General features: G+C 36.9%; 1 protein-coding gene and 1 long non-coding RNA gene across 3 annotated transcripts; one reads left to right on the plus strand and one right to left on the minus strand.

Moving 5' to 3' along the window:
• Positions 1 to 148: 148 nt before the first annotated feature.
• LOC145114955 (F-box family protein) lies at positions 149 to 3748 on the minus strand. The gene is made up of 7 exons (XM_079051083.1): positions 2844 to 3748; positions 2596 to 2721; positions 1977 to 2081; positions 1492 to 1888; positions 1103 to 1232; positions 727 to 1021; positions 149 to 642 (listed from the first exon to the last, which is right to left on the minus strand). Exons 1-7 carry the CDS (start codon positions 3474 to 3476, stop codon positions 397 to 399), a joined length of 1932 nt encoding a protein of 643 aa, XP_078907209.1. The 5' UTR covers positions 3477 to 3748; the 3' UTR covers positions 149 to 396.
• A 432-nt stretch (positions 3749 to 4180) lies between these two features.
• Positions 4181 to 7377, plus strand: LOC145114956 (uncharacterized). Of its 2 annotated transcripts, none has more exons than XR_013711354.1 (8): positions 4181 to 4890; positions 4971 to 5085; positions 5191 to 5372; positions 5484 to 5561; positions 5906 to 5975; positions 6172 to 6269; positions 6593 to 6652; positions 6873 to 7377. It is a non-coding gene; the product is annotated as an uncharacterized LOC145114956 (long non-coding RNA). The 2 variants fall into 2 exon arrangements; XR_013711353.1 differs by having other exon boundaries at positions 4198 to 4890; positions 5191 to 5394.
• The last annotated feature ends 8393 nt before the right edge of the window (positions 7378 to 15770 follow it).

The raw sequence follows: 15770 nt of genomic DNA on the forward strand, positions 1-15770 counted from the left end.
TTTTGTATCAGATTCAAATTTAACCATTGTATTTGATTCCATGAAATTTAACCATTGTTTTGCAATGGTCATGTCACCATTTGTATAAAGAAAACAACTATTTTTATTATTATTATTATGATTCAATGGCATAATACATACATACATGTAATATTGGTAATTTTTTTGGGTATAGGAAATTAAGAAAGTTTATTTTGGTAGATCACAATAACAAGTGGGCCCGCCTTTTGAGAATAAAGATTACTAACCATGTCTTGACTCTTGAAGCAACAAGTCAAGTATTATCTTTTAGTCTCACTCATTTAAAACCCCCAAAACAAGAAGAAAACTCGGGGTCTCAATCATCCATGGAATGAACAAACAAGTCTTTGACTTTGAGTTCCTCTAACTATTTAATTAATCCCATCTGATTCTACAACCACTTGCTCCAAGAGTCTCGATTATCTCTGTGGAAAGAAGCGGTCTAAGGGACCTGATCATCTTAACCTTTTTCAGTCGAGCACAACAAGCCCTAAGTGCCACTTCATACCCTCTTGCTGATACGTTTGTCAAGTTCACAAGCTTTGCATCCTGCATGCGTGTCAAGTTCCCCATCATCATGCACAAACCCACATCAGATACCCCACAGTAGCTTAGGTTTATCTGCATCAATCAATGTAAATACAAATACAATCACAACTCCACAAAAGTTGTATACTCCACAAATATATTATTATGGAAATTTACCTGTTGCAAATTCCAAGAGTAGTATGCGAGTGACCAAAACCCCGCATCAGTAATGTTTACACAATGTTTAATATCCAATTCTGAAAGCTTCCTACATCCTGATGCAAGAGCTGTCAGACCTGTGCCTGTGACTTGGGTAATACTACGCATCTCCAAGTCAGATAGTTCCTCCAATTGGCTTAAATAAGCCATCCCTTTGTCTGTAATCTTACTGCAGTAACATATATTTAGCTTCCTAATCTTTTTGCAACCACTGCCTAAAAAACCTAATCCATCATCACCAACATTTGAACACCTACAAAAAAAAAAAAGTTGAGGAAAGAGTAGAAGCAATATATATAAAGATTAAAAACCATCATGTAAATGTAACATTTACCGGTATAAATCAAGTTCTTTAAGGTTTTTGCAATGTGAAGCGATATAAGACAATCCCTTATCTGAGATATCGGTACAAATCCCTAATTTTAAGCACCGAAGCTCCAAGCATTTAGACAGATATTCAAGTCCTGAGGAAAAACAGGAATAATAAATTTTAATTAATCAATATATTCCATGGTTATACTGCGGAAAGCAACCCCTCATTAGTGAACAAAATTAACAAGATGGAAGGAATCACATTTCTTTAAGAACCGTGCACTCCATTCCATCAAATAAAACAAATAGTTTTTTTTTTTTTTTTTTTTTTTTTTTTTTTTTTTTTTCCTTCCAATAGAATGAACCATTCAATTCCATTCCTTCCCTAGTTCCATCAAATTAAACACTAACCTTTGTCATTCACACTACATTCCGTTAGATCAAGCTCCTCAAGTAAGGGACATGATGACCCAAGATAGCTAAAACTTTTTTCAGTGAGCAAAGAGCAAGACTCCAATTTCAGGCAGGAAAGCTTTCTACATGACTGTGCTATGGCTAATATTGCCATATCAGTGATGTCATCACAGCAGGTTAAATCAAGTATGTTCAAGTTAGGATGCCCAGATACAAGCTTAACAATGCCTGTGTCATTTACTCCTTCACATTTGCTCAAACCAACTTCAACCAAAAGCAAGCAATTAGTGCTTATAATATCGAAAAAAGAGTCAGCAATTTGAGCTCCATGAACCCTAAATGTTTTTAGATGCTTCAAGTCTGTAAAATTGTGAAAAACAGAGGTGGGAAGCTCCTGATGCATCAAAAGAGATCACTTAATTAGTATGGAGAATCATTGAATGATGGCAAGCTTCATAGTAGACTGAATCGAATAGACTCACAAGAAAATGGTAACCAACATTGAGCTTTTGAAGGCCTTTGCATCCTCTAATGACACTAATCAGACCAGCAGAACTTACATTTTCACACCTCGTTACATCTAATACCTGCAACCAGAAACTATAATGTATGTGAAACCAATTAAAGATATGCATGATTGTGCATAAGAAGTATGAAAGCAAATCACAAGACAAATATCTTCCCTGGTGCCCTATCTTTATGTTTCAGGTGTCAACAAGTTCAAGAAAAACATACACAATCGATAGTCAACTAGTTTTACTAATGTGTGTGCCTAGTCAAACATTGCAATTTTTGGATGGAAGGAGTAGTTAGTGCATCCATTTATAGTATAGTTTCCGTATATATACAGTTGAAGCAAGAATGTTGGATACGATATGCGTTAACATGTAAAAATAAACATAGAGGTTCACAAATTTGTGCAACATACACGTATACATTATCTCAAACCAACAGATTATTTGAATCTTCCTATAACTTAATTAAGAAAGTATTATAACTAACAATAAATGTAAGAAAGTAAACAAATCAAAATGAGATCAAAATAAATTCAATGTAAGAAAAAAGTAAGGAATAGGAAAAAAAAAATTGAAGGTCAGAAACCTGTAGTGAATGACAACCATTTCCAAGAAAATGCAATCCCTCATCGCTCACTAATCCACATCCCATCATAATCAACGCCTCCAACTTCTTCAAACGACTTACTGACCTTAATGACTCATTACTTATCTACAAAAGAAAGGACAAACCCCATTAATTGAGAAGACGAGTCCAAATTCAGTACTTAAAATAGATTGGACGTGATCGGATAACAATGGTAAGATGTATTTACATTGGAGTCAAGAATTTACCTTGATGTACGACACGCAAAGATGCTTCAACTGGGGACACTTTTTTGATAAGAGATCAATTCCCAAATCAGTTATCTCCAAACACCATTTCAAACTGATCTTCACCAATTTCTCACACCCAACGGCGATCTTAGCCAACCCTACATCCGTCACTCTCAAACATTTATCCATCTTAACCTCCCTCAATTCCGCAGCACACGACAGCGCTGCTGCCTCCCTGTCGCCAAACTGAATACAGTGCGACACATCCACAGCCTGCAACCCAGGGCAGGACCCAACCAGCATCTCCAGCCCAGAAAACCTAAACGACGTCGTCCTGGACAGCACCACCCTCCTCAGTCTTTGTGCCCATCCATAACAGTTGACGTTGTTGAGCAACACAGAGATTGTCCCGTCGTAGATCCGAGGACAGACGGAGAAGTCAAGCGTGTCGGCGCGGGTGTAAGTTCGGAGGAGACCCGGGATGAACTCGGGTCGTAAGAACTTCAGATGAGTCCGGTGACTAGATTCAACACGGTGGAAAAACTTGCAGGTTGCACGGAAGGATTTGCGGTCGGAATCATCGAAGAGACAATCAAGCACTCGTGCTAGGAGGTCGTCCGTGAGGAGATATAGAAATAAGCACGAATCCATTTGATAGAGAAGGTAAGGTACGATCGGAATCTAAAATCTATGCATCTAAGTGGGAACGAAAAGGAAGAGCAGGATGTTCAGTGGTTGGTGGGTAGCAGCGGAGAGAGAACGGCAAGACTTGAATCTCCGTTTCCGGATGACGGTCATTTTCTCCGGCGGTTTGGGAGTTCCGGTGGGGCGACACTAACGGCGGTTTCCTTTGTACGGCGGAGGTACGATCATCAGATCAGTTTTAGAGAGAGAAAACAAAAACCTGAAAACCCGTTGGCAGTGATAAGCTGTGTCGCAGATTTGACGTAAATATTCACGTGACACTCCAAGTGGCAAAAGCAAACGCGTGATTGATTTCAGACCGTTGGATATAGCAAAGTTGGTGACGAGACAGTGGTACAGTGGGGCCATGTACGTGCAGCGACCGTACCTATCTCCTATTCATCCGAGTTTGAACAAGATAAACATCACACAAATGGTCCCTAAATTATTACTTAAGCGATAGATTTTCTCCCTACATTTTTGATATTACGTTTTTGGCCCAACAAAATCTTTCTTGAACCAGTTAAGTCCTTGTCCATTGTCCAAGGCAAAAGGCCGAAATGTTTATTCGATACATCATCACGTGGACTTGTAAGCTTTCGTGTTGTTTGATTTAAAAGAGGACGACTGCTTACACTATTATATATACTATCAATTCTCAAAACCTTAACTACAGTCAAAGTTCTTTCTCTTTCTTGTTTTGACACGGGATTCTTTGGCTTTGTTATTTTGACACTGAAACTTCTGTTTCTTCTTTTTAGCTACAGTCAAAGTTCTTTCTCTTTCTTATTTTGACACGGGATTCTTTGGCTTTCTTATTTTGACACTAAAACTTCTGTTTCTTCTTTTCTCGCGCAACCCAGTATACATTTTGCCATCCTTTTCTTCTCTTCCTCAAAGGCGGTTGCCGCCCTTCTCAACCAATACCGTTCGTTTGCGTTTTTCTTAAACCGCCATATATTTTGTCATCGTTACTTGCACCAGGCACTTCTTAAAACTTTCCACTGCTTCTGCTATTCATCGTTTTCTCTTCAACCCACCACTTTCTTTCTTTCATGGCTTCTCCCTAAAGTTGATTTCAGTTTTTATGATTTCCAATTTTCAAATTTCTGGTGTTTCTTTGTTCGTCTTTGTCTGTACGTTGGAGAGGTTCACAGAAGAAATCGTTTTATGATCGACAACGTACCATCGTCGACCTCGTCACAATTGAATTGCCGTTGGTCAACAACGTTGTCGACGGTGTTGTCAACTGCGGAGGGCGTTGATTAAAGGGAGCTTCTTCTCAACAACAAGTGAGACGTATACCACCACCAGGGTTTTCGAGCAACCCAAGGAGTTGTTGTCGTTCTTGAATACCTGCCTTTTTTGTTCAATAATTTATGTGGGTTTGTTGTTGTTTGTTGTTTGCAGATTAAAAGTATTGATTTCGATTTTTAATCGGGCTTTAATTTTCGATTTTAGGACTCAATTTCTGACTTGCATCAGTTCGTAGAAGCTCATGTAGTACAAACCCTGAATCTTGGTATAGACATTTTGTCTATCTTGTCTCATGCTATGACAACGAATTGGGTTACAGGTATGTATATTGATTGTTCTGGAAAAGCAACCATCTTTTTTTGGTCATAGGTAGTAGATTTTTATCTTACTTAATTTGTAGATTGATGGGCGATTTTTGTTGTAGTAACTGTCAGGTGGGTGCTTCTACAGAGAGGAAGGGAGTCTTAGTTGTAAGACTTGGGTTCATCAGAGTTCCATTTTGATGGAATTCAGTTTCGTGATGGCCCGATGAAAAAACGAAACAGGTTGTATCGAACAAAGCTGAGAGGGTTACTGATGTTTCATTTTTGCTTGATGATGGCACAGGTGATGTAGACTGCAATAGATGGTATTACAATTTTCTTATGCTCAATTGCTTATATTTCTCTCTTAATCTGTGTTTTTCCCAATATAATTTAGGTGGTTGTGATGTTTTAGGGTATATGAACCGGTACACAGAAAGGAGATGAAAGCAATAACATTCCTTCGATTCAGACTTCCTTTCAGGTTACAAAAGTAAGTTCTTCGCTCCATATATAATCAAATCATTACATGGTGACATAACAAAAAAACATGAAGGTAACTTTGAGCAAACCAAAACTTCTTAGAAATCCTCAAATCAAGTTTTTTCAGGCCTGATGGTGTTTTAGATTGTTGTCTTTTCTTTGCTTTGTGTTTTAGATTGTTCTCTTTTCTTTGCTTATAAACAAAAAATTTTGATTTTTATGGCAGAAAGACTTTAGAAGAGATAGCTTTGTTATTTGTTTTTTATGTAATTTAGTTTGCTGGAAATTGAAAACAGGGGTAAAAGAGTAATTTTTTCTAGGCCTGATTGAATTTGGGATTTAATGGTTTTGCAGAAGCCGTGGAGTTCCTGCTTTTTTTCGAAGACATGGACTTCTTGTGTTGTGAAACAATTTCCACTTATGGGTGAGTATTCATCATTACATTTTCATAGAGGGGATGTTGGTCAGAATGGTGTCATTTATTCCATGAATACCATTCTTTTATCATTCAATTCCATTCCACTTTCAGAATGGTGTCATTTGTTTTAGTCTTTATTTTATAATTTGTTGATTTTAAAGTTCCCTTATTATTATTCAAAATAACATTTGTATTTTTGCAGACCGGTAGGGCCATGGCTTCAGCTTTAAATGTTGTACAAACATACCATTTTTTTTTGCTGATTATGCACTTCTTTCAAAGGCAGTTGACTCTGAACAGGTATATATCTATAGATTTCTTTCTTTTGGCATTTTGGAGGATATTTTGGGAATTTAAGAATTAGTCGAACACTTATCTACAAGCATCTGTCTAATAAACAACACAATTTTCATAGGAAAAGTGGAAGTTTTTTTTACAATATTATTGTCATTGCTATGAGAAATGCTAAAAATGGCCAAAACGACAAAAATGTTTTCTAACTATCACATACCTTCATTTCTGTTGACTTATTATCGAAAACAAATAATATGGTTTCCATCTTTTAAACCAAGATTGTTTATTTAACTATACAACATTGCCTTTGTGCACATATTTACTTTTAGGAGAAAGGCCTTGGAAACTTTTGTGGATTGCTTGGATTGGATTTCAGGGACCTTTGAACGGTATCCTCACATACCAGCTTTTTGATGTTTCCTTCATTTCTAAAAAAGTATTGTAATAGAAACAAATAAAAGTAAGATGGTATAATACAATAGTTATTTTCAAATGACTATTTTGCCCTTGTATGAAAAGTGAAAAATTCATAACTTTGTAATACCCTTTAAGTAAAGTGTAGTTTTTTTTTAATTTTATTATTATTATTATTATTATTATTATTTTCAGTTAACAACAACAACGAACTATCAGACTTGGATCAACAACAGTATTGCTTATGCCTAATGATGTCCTTTCAACCATCGCCATAATTGAGGTCTCATGTTCAAGCAAGAAATCAACGTTGGAGGGTTGCTATGCTTTATTGTGTTTTTTTTTACAGTGATAGCTGTCCAACAAGAATGAAATGAAAGGAAGAATGGAATTATTTATTCTGTTGCCAAATGGAATGGAAAGTGTTTTTAAGTTTCAACACCGCAATCTTATATAATTATTTCAGGACCATAATCTTGACTTTTATTTATTTATGTATTTCAGATGTTTAATTATTTGTAGATTTTTGTGGATGATAATACTTCATGGGCTTTAATACTGGCTGCATTTTCTGATCAAGTGACCTTCCCACTTCCTTTGTATTCTCTTTAACTGAGCTTTGTTTTTTTTAATATAATTGTTATAGCATTGTACTTTTTAACTTTCTTTTTCAAGATGTTATATAAAATCTTCAAGAGCATTTAGGAAAACTTGATCCAACCCGGCGCCAACGGCGCAGGTAATTCCTACTAGTTTCAATCATTTTCTATAAGATGGTGTAAAAACTAAAAACAATATAAATAATGTTTTATTTTCGGTAGTTACAACAATTTTATATTAAAAGTAGGATTGTTTATACGACAGCCATTATATTTTGTTTATTTTTATAGTTTAATCATTGTATCTTATTTTTTTTTCTATTAAACCCAATATATTTTAAGAAAAATGTTAATTGTATTATTTATTTCTCTATGATCAAGATCCTTTATGTAATTATCTTAAACATTATATCATATTACTGTGAATGACAATGCAAACCATAAGGGGTTAGTTTTCCACAAACATGGTATCAAGCCATCTTCACAGCACTTAGGAACGACCTCCACTTATGTTGGGTTTTTTTTCTCCACAAATTCGCCTATCCTCAAGCACGTCGTCGATCATCAGCCTTGGGTCTCACGCCAACATCACGTAAAGTCCCAAAAATAAACCAAAATTTTTTAATTTTTAATTAACTAAAACAATTATCCAAACATCATCATAACCATAGAAAACCCAAATGTATCATCTTGATCATAAAACATCAGAGTAATCATAAGAATGCGGAACAAAATAGTGTGTGCACTGCAATCACCCCGAGCTATTCCCCTTTGTACCAGAAGTACCTGAAATATAAACAGAAAACCGTAAGCACGAAACTTAGTGAGTTTCCTCCAAATACCACATACCACACATATCAAACATATATTGGGCATTGTCCGATGCGTGTAACGGGCCCCGCTCTACTCGCATAACGGGTCCCGCCCACTGAGTATAACAGAACCCGCCCTAACTCGCATAGCGGGCCCCGCTCACTGAGTATAACCGGCCTCGCCCTAACTCGCATAACGGGCCCCACTCGGCATACAAACATATAAGTATAACGAGTAATAACATACAAAATAACCATTGGGCCCGGCCCACTAAGAATACAAACACATACACATGCAAGAGTCACGTAAACATCTAGTACCTAACATAAAAACCATGGGCCGACATTGGTGCCTTCGACCCCCTAACATGGTGAGGAAAACTCACCTCAAACTATTGAATCACTCGGATAAATCTCTGCATGCTGGTCCGACAAATCCCAACGCTATCAATACCAATAACATCCAATTTGTAACATCCATAGAAATCAAGCCAATTTAAAACTTTTTCAAACATTTAAAATCATGAGTTATTACAAAAAAGTTTTCCAAAATAGTTTCATATCAGAGTATCCCAGAAATCATAGTCATAAATCGAGGAAGTGTACGGTCACGTCTTCGCCTTCCCGCGGTCATCCGCTGTACCTGAAACAATAATCGAAAAATGTAAGCTCGAAGGCTTAGTGAGTTACCTCCAAAATACCCATACACACAATAATACACAGATAATAAAAAAAACAACATACTATGGGTCCAATCGTCCGTCAGGATGGAATACCCCAGGCCCCTCAACCATCGGGTTGGAATGCCAACATACTATGGGTCCAATCAACCTGTAACACCCATAAAATTCGAGCCAATTTAAAACTTTTTAAATCATTTAAAACCACTCAGTTATTACAATTTGTTTCCAAAATAGTTTAAACATCAGAGTTCCCAGAAATCATATTCATCAATCGAGGAAGTGTACGGTCATGCATTCGCCTTCCCGCGGTCATCCGCTGAACCTGAAACAATAAACTGAAACTGTAAGCCCGAAAGCTTAGTGAGTTACCCCCAAAATACCCATTGATGTGTGCAAATGGTTACACCTAATTTTAAATTTATAACCTAACTACCTTAACTAACTACTTGCACCTAGGCATTGTACCTAGTCAGACTATAGTATAGCTTTGGGTAAGTCGGCTGTCGATCACAGGGAACGGTATTGACTAATTAATCTACTTACTATTAAACTAACCTAATTATCAACAAAGGAAAGAGATTTATCTAATTTTGCAAGATTAGACTAACTTAACTCAAATTCAATCAATAATTAAAAACACTCTTGTTTAGTTCGAATCCACTTCTTCTTTATGGTTAGCTAACAATTATGGATTATCAAGTTGGTTGTTATTGTATTAGTAATTTAAGTCTAAATTTCCTAATATTCATGTAAAACTATGTATGGTCACACACAATCAAACACAGAACCAGTTATGATTATGAATATGCTATGTAAGATTATGCAAACACAATTATGGTCATAATTTATGTTCTCTAGCACAGCTAACTTTAATTACTTTAATTATTATCTAAGATTGATCAATCCTAGCTCTAGCAATTCAATGTTCACTAAATCACTAGGTTTCAAGTTCATGTAATTTAATAATCACTAAGCTACACAGAACATGAATTCAAGCAACTAAAGAAACAAATATTAACATGCTAGGTAATAATAATCAACACAAGCAAATTACCAACTAAGCAAATCCATTATCAATAAGCTAAACCATAAGTCAGAAGCTTCATCTAACTAAACAAGAGTAGCTAGATTCAGCTGCTCATAGCAACAGATAAACAAACACAAATCATAATAGAAGTCATAATGAATGTACCAAACAATTAAACTATTAATGTACTCTTTTCTTCTTTGGTGGTAAAAGCCTCTTCCAACACTTCTTCCCTTTTGAATTTCGTCTCCGGAAACCCTCCAAGGCAGCCAAAAGTCCCTTAAGTCGTAATGGTCAAGCGTTTTTATACTTTTCCCGAAAGTCGTGATTCACGTCGTGACAGGAAGCTTCACGACGTGACCTAAGAGATATCCTTATCGGGCACGGATTCTTACTCCGCACATATTTATCTTCTGGAAGATTCAAGACCACGTCGTGATCATGAGGTTCACGTCGTGATTGGAGTCAAATCCGTGGATTTCTTATTCTTTCATTCTCCAAGTCTCCAAAGTTCCAAGTATTGTCAATTCTGGTCCCTTTCTTCGAAAATGCTTTAATTTGACTGCAAATAACAATTTATCTTTATAAGTACCATTATTCTATATAAATAACCAAAATATCAATAAAAATGTAAATAAATATTGCCTAAAAATATGTATAAACATGGCAATATCAAAATACCCCACACTTATGCTTTGCTTGCCCTCAAACAAAACTAATTTATTTTAATGCTTAAACCTTTATCACCAACATCACATAGAACGATCCAACTCAAACTCAGCCATTATGCCAAGACTTCAACGCATGCATTTGTGTCTAAAATTTTTCCTACGTAACCCCCTCAATTCTAAATACTTACAATCCTCATAAACACGCATCCACTTCTTCTGAACAATGCTCATTTTATGCAACCCTCCGAATCTATCCTCAGAGAACTTTCTTAACCTCAAGGTATTTTTGTAAAGCTACCCAAGCATACATATTCTAGAGAATTACAACTTTTAAGATACCATAATATGGAGCTCTTGAATTCTTCTTTCTTTGACATTTGATCTTCAATTTGTACTTTGAGTTCATCACCTTTTTTTTTGTGTGATTTTTGGTATCTTCAACTTTTGATTTTTCTTCAGAATTTTTGATTTTTGATCTTCAAACTTTGATACTTCTATAGCTCCAAAAATTCTTCAATTTTTTTCATTTTTTGGTAATTTCTCTCTCTTTTTTTTTACATGTATAACTTACTTTTTTACTCAAAACCCTACATGCTTAAGCAGGGGCGCTTAGCTTCAACCTTTATTGGTTAATGTATTAGTCTTCCTAGATACATTTTAAGTACAGGCTGCTAAACATATTGCATTCCTCAAACTAAGCGAGGTTGTGTTTTTGTCCCATGATTTCACTAGAATAAAGGAGGCCACAAATGCACTATAACATATATCGGCTCAACTAAACATTTGAGCTCTCATCGGATCATCCCAGGCAACACTAGCAACTTAAGTTTAGATTATCATAACTACTAGAATTTTTTATTTAGATTATTATTTCAAATCTATATCCATTTTTTTTAAATTTACTAAATTCTAGCAATTTATTAAATTTACTAAATTTACTAAATTCTAGCAATTTATTTTTAGCAATCTAAGCAATTACTTTTTCGACCCCTACCCCACACTTATTACATACAATGCCCTCATTGTATGCAGAAACTAAATAAAAGCAATAAAAGGGAGAAAAAGGAACAGACTCCCCTGGGATAGTGGCGTGATCGAACTCCATTCGTGTGGATGAAATGTGCATCTCGAATATGGACTTCTTCTAAATCTGAACTTGGACCTTGAACTTGCGAAATATGTGAATGAGCCAACAAGCAACTAATCGAAACTTTGTTCTTCAATAAAAGTGGTGCAAATCTCCAAGGTGTAAATAATAATGTGGGAAAGCATATGCCACATTGTACGGTAAAGACAACGAGCCATAATTGTCTTCATAATGATCCCAAGAATAACCATGGCAAGCCAAAAAGTAAAATGCATCAATGGATTTTAATTCTTTGAAAAATTGGAAATCACGTCGTGGTTAGAACAGCCACGTCGTGGGTTCGCATAACAGCGCGTATTGCATATATCCAGAATACCGGTTCACGACGTGAAATGAAAACCACGTCGTGGAAACAGAGTACCTAGAAAATAAAACTTCCCACGTCTTCATGGAATTTTAACTAATGTCTTAATTTGTTAAAACTCTTCTCATTCAGTATTCTAAAGACCCTTTCTGACTCCATCCTCTCTTTTTGACGCACCCCACACTTATTTCCAATTGTGGGTCTCGACTTGTGACTCTAGACTCTAACCCGACTCTTGGCTAGACGTAAACGCTTTTGACTCGACCTTCCTTACCGAAACTCCATTGCAAATCTGAAATAAACCAACCAAAGGACAAATAAAAGTAACATAATAGTTTAACAAGTCTTACAAACCATAACAAGTTTAAAAACCAAACAAAAACTAATAAAAACTAAAAACCAAATAAAAACTAAAATAAAAAGATCAATCATCATCTTCACGTCCTTGAGCTCCACTCGGTCCTTCTCCATCTCCTCTCGGCATCCAAAGCTCCTCCCATGTAGATATGTATGGGCATTGTGGTGGCACGGAAGGTGGTCGAACCACACTCATGTGAGAAAACATGGATTCAAGAAGTTGGGTGTTATATGTCATTCCACCGTGAAGATTATACAAATAAGAACCAACCCGACTTTGAAATGGGTCGGTGGGTATTCCACCCTCATATTGTGGGGCTGTTTGACGTTCTCTCTCCATGTCTCCTTGGGCCCTAACATTCCGCCTTCTGGGCCTCGGTGGAGGTTGTTGCTCGGGTTGCTCCATTTGTTGCTCATCCTCCGGGGGTATCACATAGCCGCCCCCAACATTTACCACCACCCTCATAATACCCAAAACTTGAATTGTCAAATCATTATCCAGAAAGCGGGTAAGGTTCCTAATAAAATTAGGAGTCAAAATGTTGTAAGACCGGGCAAGGCGGGTGACTAGATGTCCACCCGTGATCGGACTCCCTTGCCTAGAATCGGCCGCTTTCTTCCCCAAAAATCGTGCAAGCATGTAGGGAAGATCACAACAAATCCCGGGTGTGATTATGCTCCACAAGTAAAACAAATTCTGGATGGAAACCTTATCGCCATGATGCTTGTGATTGATAGAAAAAGTGACAAGGCGATGATGTTGGATTAATGTCTAAGTCCATAACTATAATTGGTAAGACTTGACCCGACCCGGCATGGTCCATTTGGGTTGCATGGCATCATGCATTTGGATAGACTATAATGAGAGAAATAACACTTAAGGTTGGTTAATATATTATAAGTTCTAATATATTAATAAGGTTATTTAATTAGTATTGATCAAGAATTAATTTGGAATTAATTAAGTGATCAAAAGGAAACTAATTAAATATATGGGTTGATTGTGTAAATCATTCATTCTTATATATGTGGGCTTGTGATCCAAGATTCCTTATGTTGGACTAAGTCCATGGGGTGACCCATGGATACTCCATGGAGGTTAAAATCCATGGAGCATAAGGAATGGGTAAAGTTATGAGTTACATGGTGTAACCCTAATAGCCACCATATAAAAGAATCCCATGGCTCAAGAAATCGTGCACTAATGTGTGAATATGAGGGCTAGACGATTTCAAGGAGTGTTCCATTTCTCTCAAGTCATTCCATGTGCATTTGGTGTTGTGTGAACCATTTGAGGTGTCACACTTGGGGCACTAGGCACTCAAGCTTCATGGAGACAAGCTACATCAAACTAAGGTATGTATTATATCCATTTGATTACCCAAGTATCAAGTATTGTATGCTAGATAGGGTAATACCTTGGAAAGTTCATAATTGCATGTATAATAGAGAAAACATAGATCCAAGGTATTTAGGGTTGCATGTACACTTAGGAGTGTTAGAATGCTTAAAACCCATCCGATGAAGGAATCGATGAACAGGATTTCAAATTTGTGCCTCACTAGCATCATGAGAATTATACTCGTGATTTGAGATAGTCCTCCAAAATTAGACATCTAAAGTTCCGGGTGTAAAATCTCGAACACATCCAAGCAAGAATGGCACAAAAAATGGTGATTGAGTTTCCACCTCCGTGTATAAGCCCATGCGCCATGCGAACTCGCGAAGACCGCACTCGCGATAAACCCCACCCAAACGGAAAACAAGCGCCCGGTTGTAATCAAAATCCAAAGTCCTTTCCTCAAAGTTTACGGTAGCGAAAAACTTTACCGATAATTCCCGATAGACGGGCTCTTGAATAGCGAAAAGATTCCTCCATCCATTGCAAGTAAATGTAAAGCCTTCTCCTTCAAACACCTTTGTCCAATATCACTCCAATTCCAATACCATGCCCACACCTCGTAGCCATCTCCAATCCACAATGGGTGCTATTGCAAACTCTCGGTTATAAAGCCATCCCAACCGGTTTTTGTAAATTGTCAACAAAGCCCGAGATAAATTTTGCTGAAAACGATACAACGGGTGAATGCTAGCCACATTAATCGGGTTATCCTCCTGCTGGACTGCCCTTGTAGGAGCCATTTGTCTGCAATGACCAAAAACAAACAAAACAAACCAAAACACCCAAAGTATTTTATTAAAAAAGAAAAAAAAATTGACAGCCCAGGAACCACGACGTGGACTAGCGTTCCACGTCGTGGAGCGAAGTCGGGACGTGAAACTGGATCGAGCATCATACAGTCCAAATTTAGCCAAAATCATACTTGAGGTTTGTTTATCTCACTAATCTAAGGCCATGAAAACTGAAAATACGAACCAATTCAACCAATTTAAGGATTTTTGAAATCTATATAAACCCTAACTCTTAAAATGCATAAATTGTAAGCAATAGCAAAAATTGAAGGATGAATCACTTACCAAATGAAGTTAAGAGACAAAAGATTCAAGAAATTTGGAAGAAAAATGGGGAAAATCGGCTGTGGGGCTTCTTCAACTCGTGCAAGAAAGTATAGTAAACAAATGGGGAATGGGTCAAAGTGTTTATGTAACTGGTCCCCCCCTCGTGTCTTTTTGAAGGCCACGTCGTGAAGAGCGAAACCACGATGTGGGTATGTAATGGGCTAAAAATATTCTGGTCCATCTTAATTTAACCTATTGGGCTAAGCTATTGTAAGTCAGTCCCCGTAATTTATCTACGTCCACGACGTGGAGCGCAAGCCCACGTCGTGAATTTAGTCTAGATACAAAAATTAATTCAGTTATTTATATTTGTTTATTTTAAGTGTTTTCCACTTGATTCCCAAAATACCCCACCATTAATTCTTCCCAATTAAAAGTTTTTTTATGACGAAATGATTACCTTCCTAAACTAAAACAAAAATCCTAAAAGGAAAAGAAAAGAAAATGCAAACCAAACTCGGGTTGCCTCCCGAGAAGCGCTTCTTTTTCATGGAGTCGTGAGCTGGACTCCGTGCCTCCCTACGTTGAATCTTCAGATGAGTCCATCATCAGCTGGATTTTCTGCTCCTTCCATCGCCTTTTGTATGCTCGAACACGTCGAATGTACGCCTTTTTCGAATTTTCCTTTTTAGTCTTCGCCTCGTCTATATCAAGCTTCATTTCTGTCCCTTTTGTTTCTAATCTTTCTTCATTCTTTTTTAGCTCAATAGGAACCTTCTCTTCTTTCACCACTAGAATCGTTTCCTTTGAGATAACCTCGTTTTCATCACTCAACAAATCATCACTTTCCTTACTTATCAAAGTTGTTGGTCTTGTGTAGGTAATGACTTCAACGAAGAACGGGACGGATGCTCTTGGTTTGGTGCGTTTTAATTGATGAATTGTCTTGATTTCTTCCTCCATTAGCTTCTCCAATTCTTCAAGATCATTATCTTCATCCATATTGAACACCTCACCTTTTACATATTCTCCT

This window comes from Lactuca virosa, chromosome 5 (genome assembly GCF_052849685.1).
Source record: "Lactuca virosa cultivar CGN04683 chromosome 5, Lactuca_virosa_CGN04683_v6, whole genome shotgun sequence".
Classification (NCBI taxonomy): domain Eukaryota; kingdom Viridiplantae; phylum Streptophyta; class Magnoliopsida; order Asterales; family Asteraceae; genus Lactuca; species Lactuca virosa.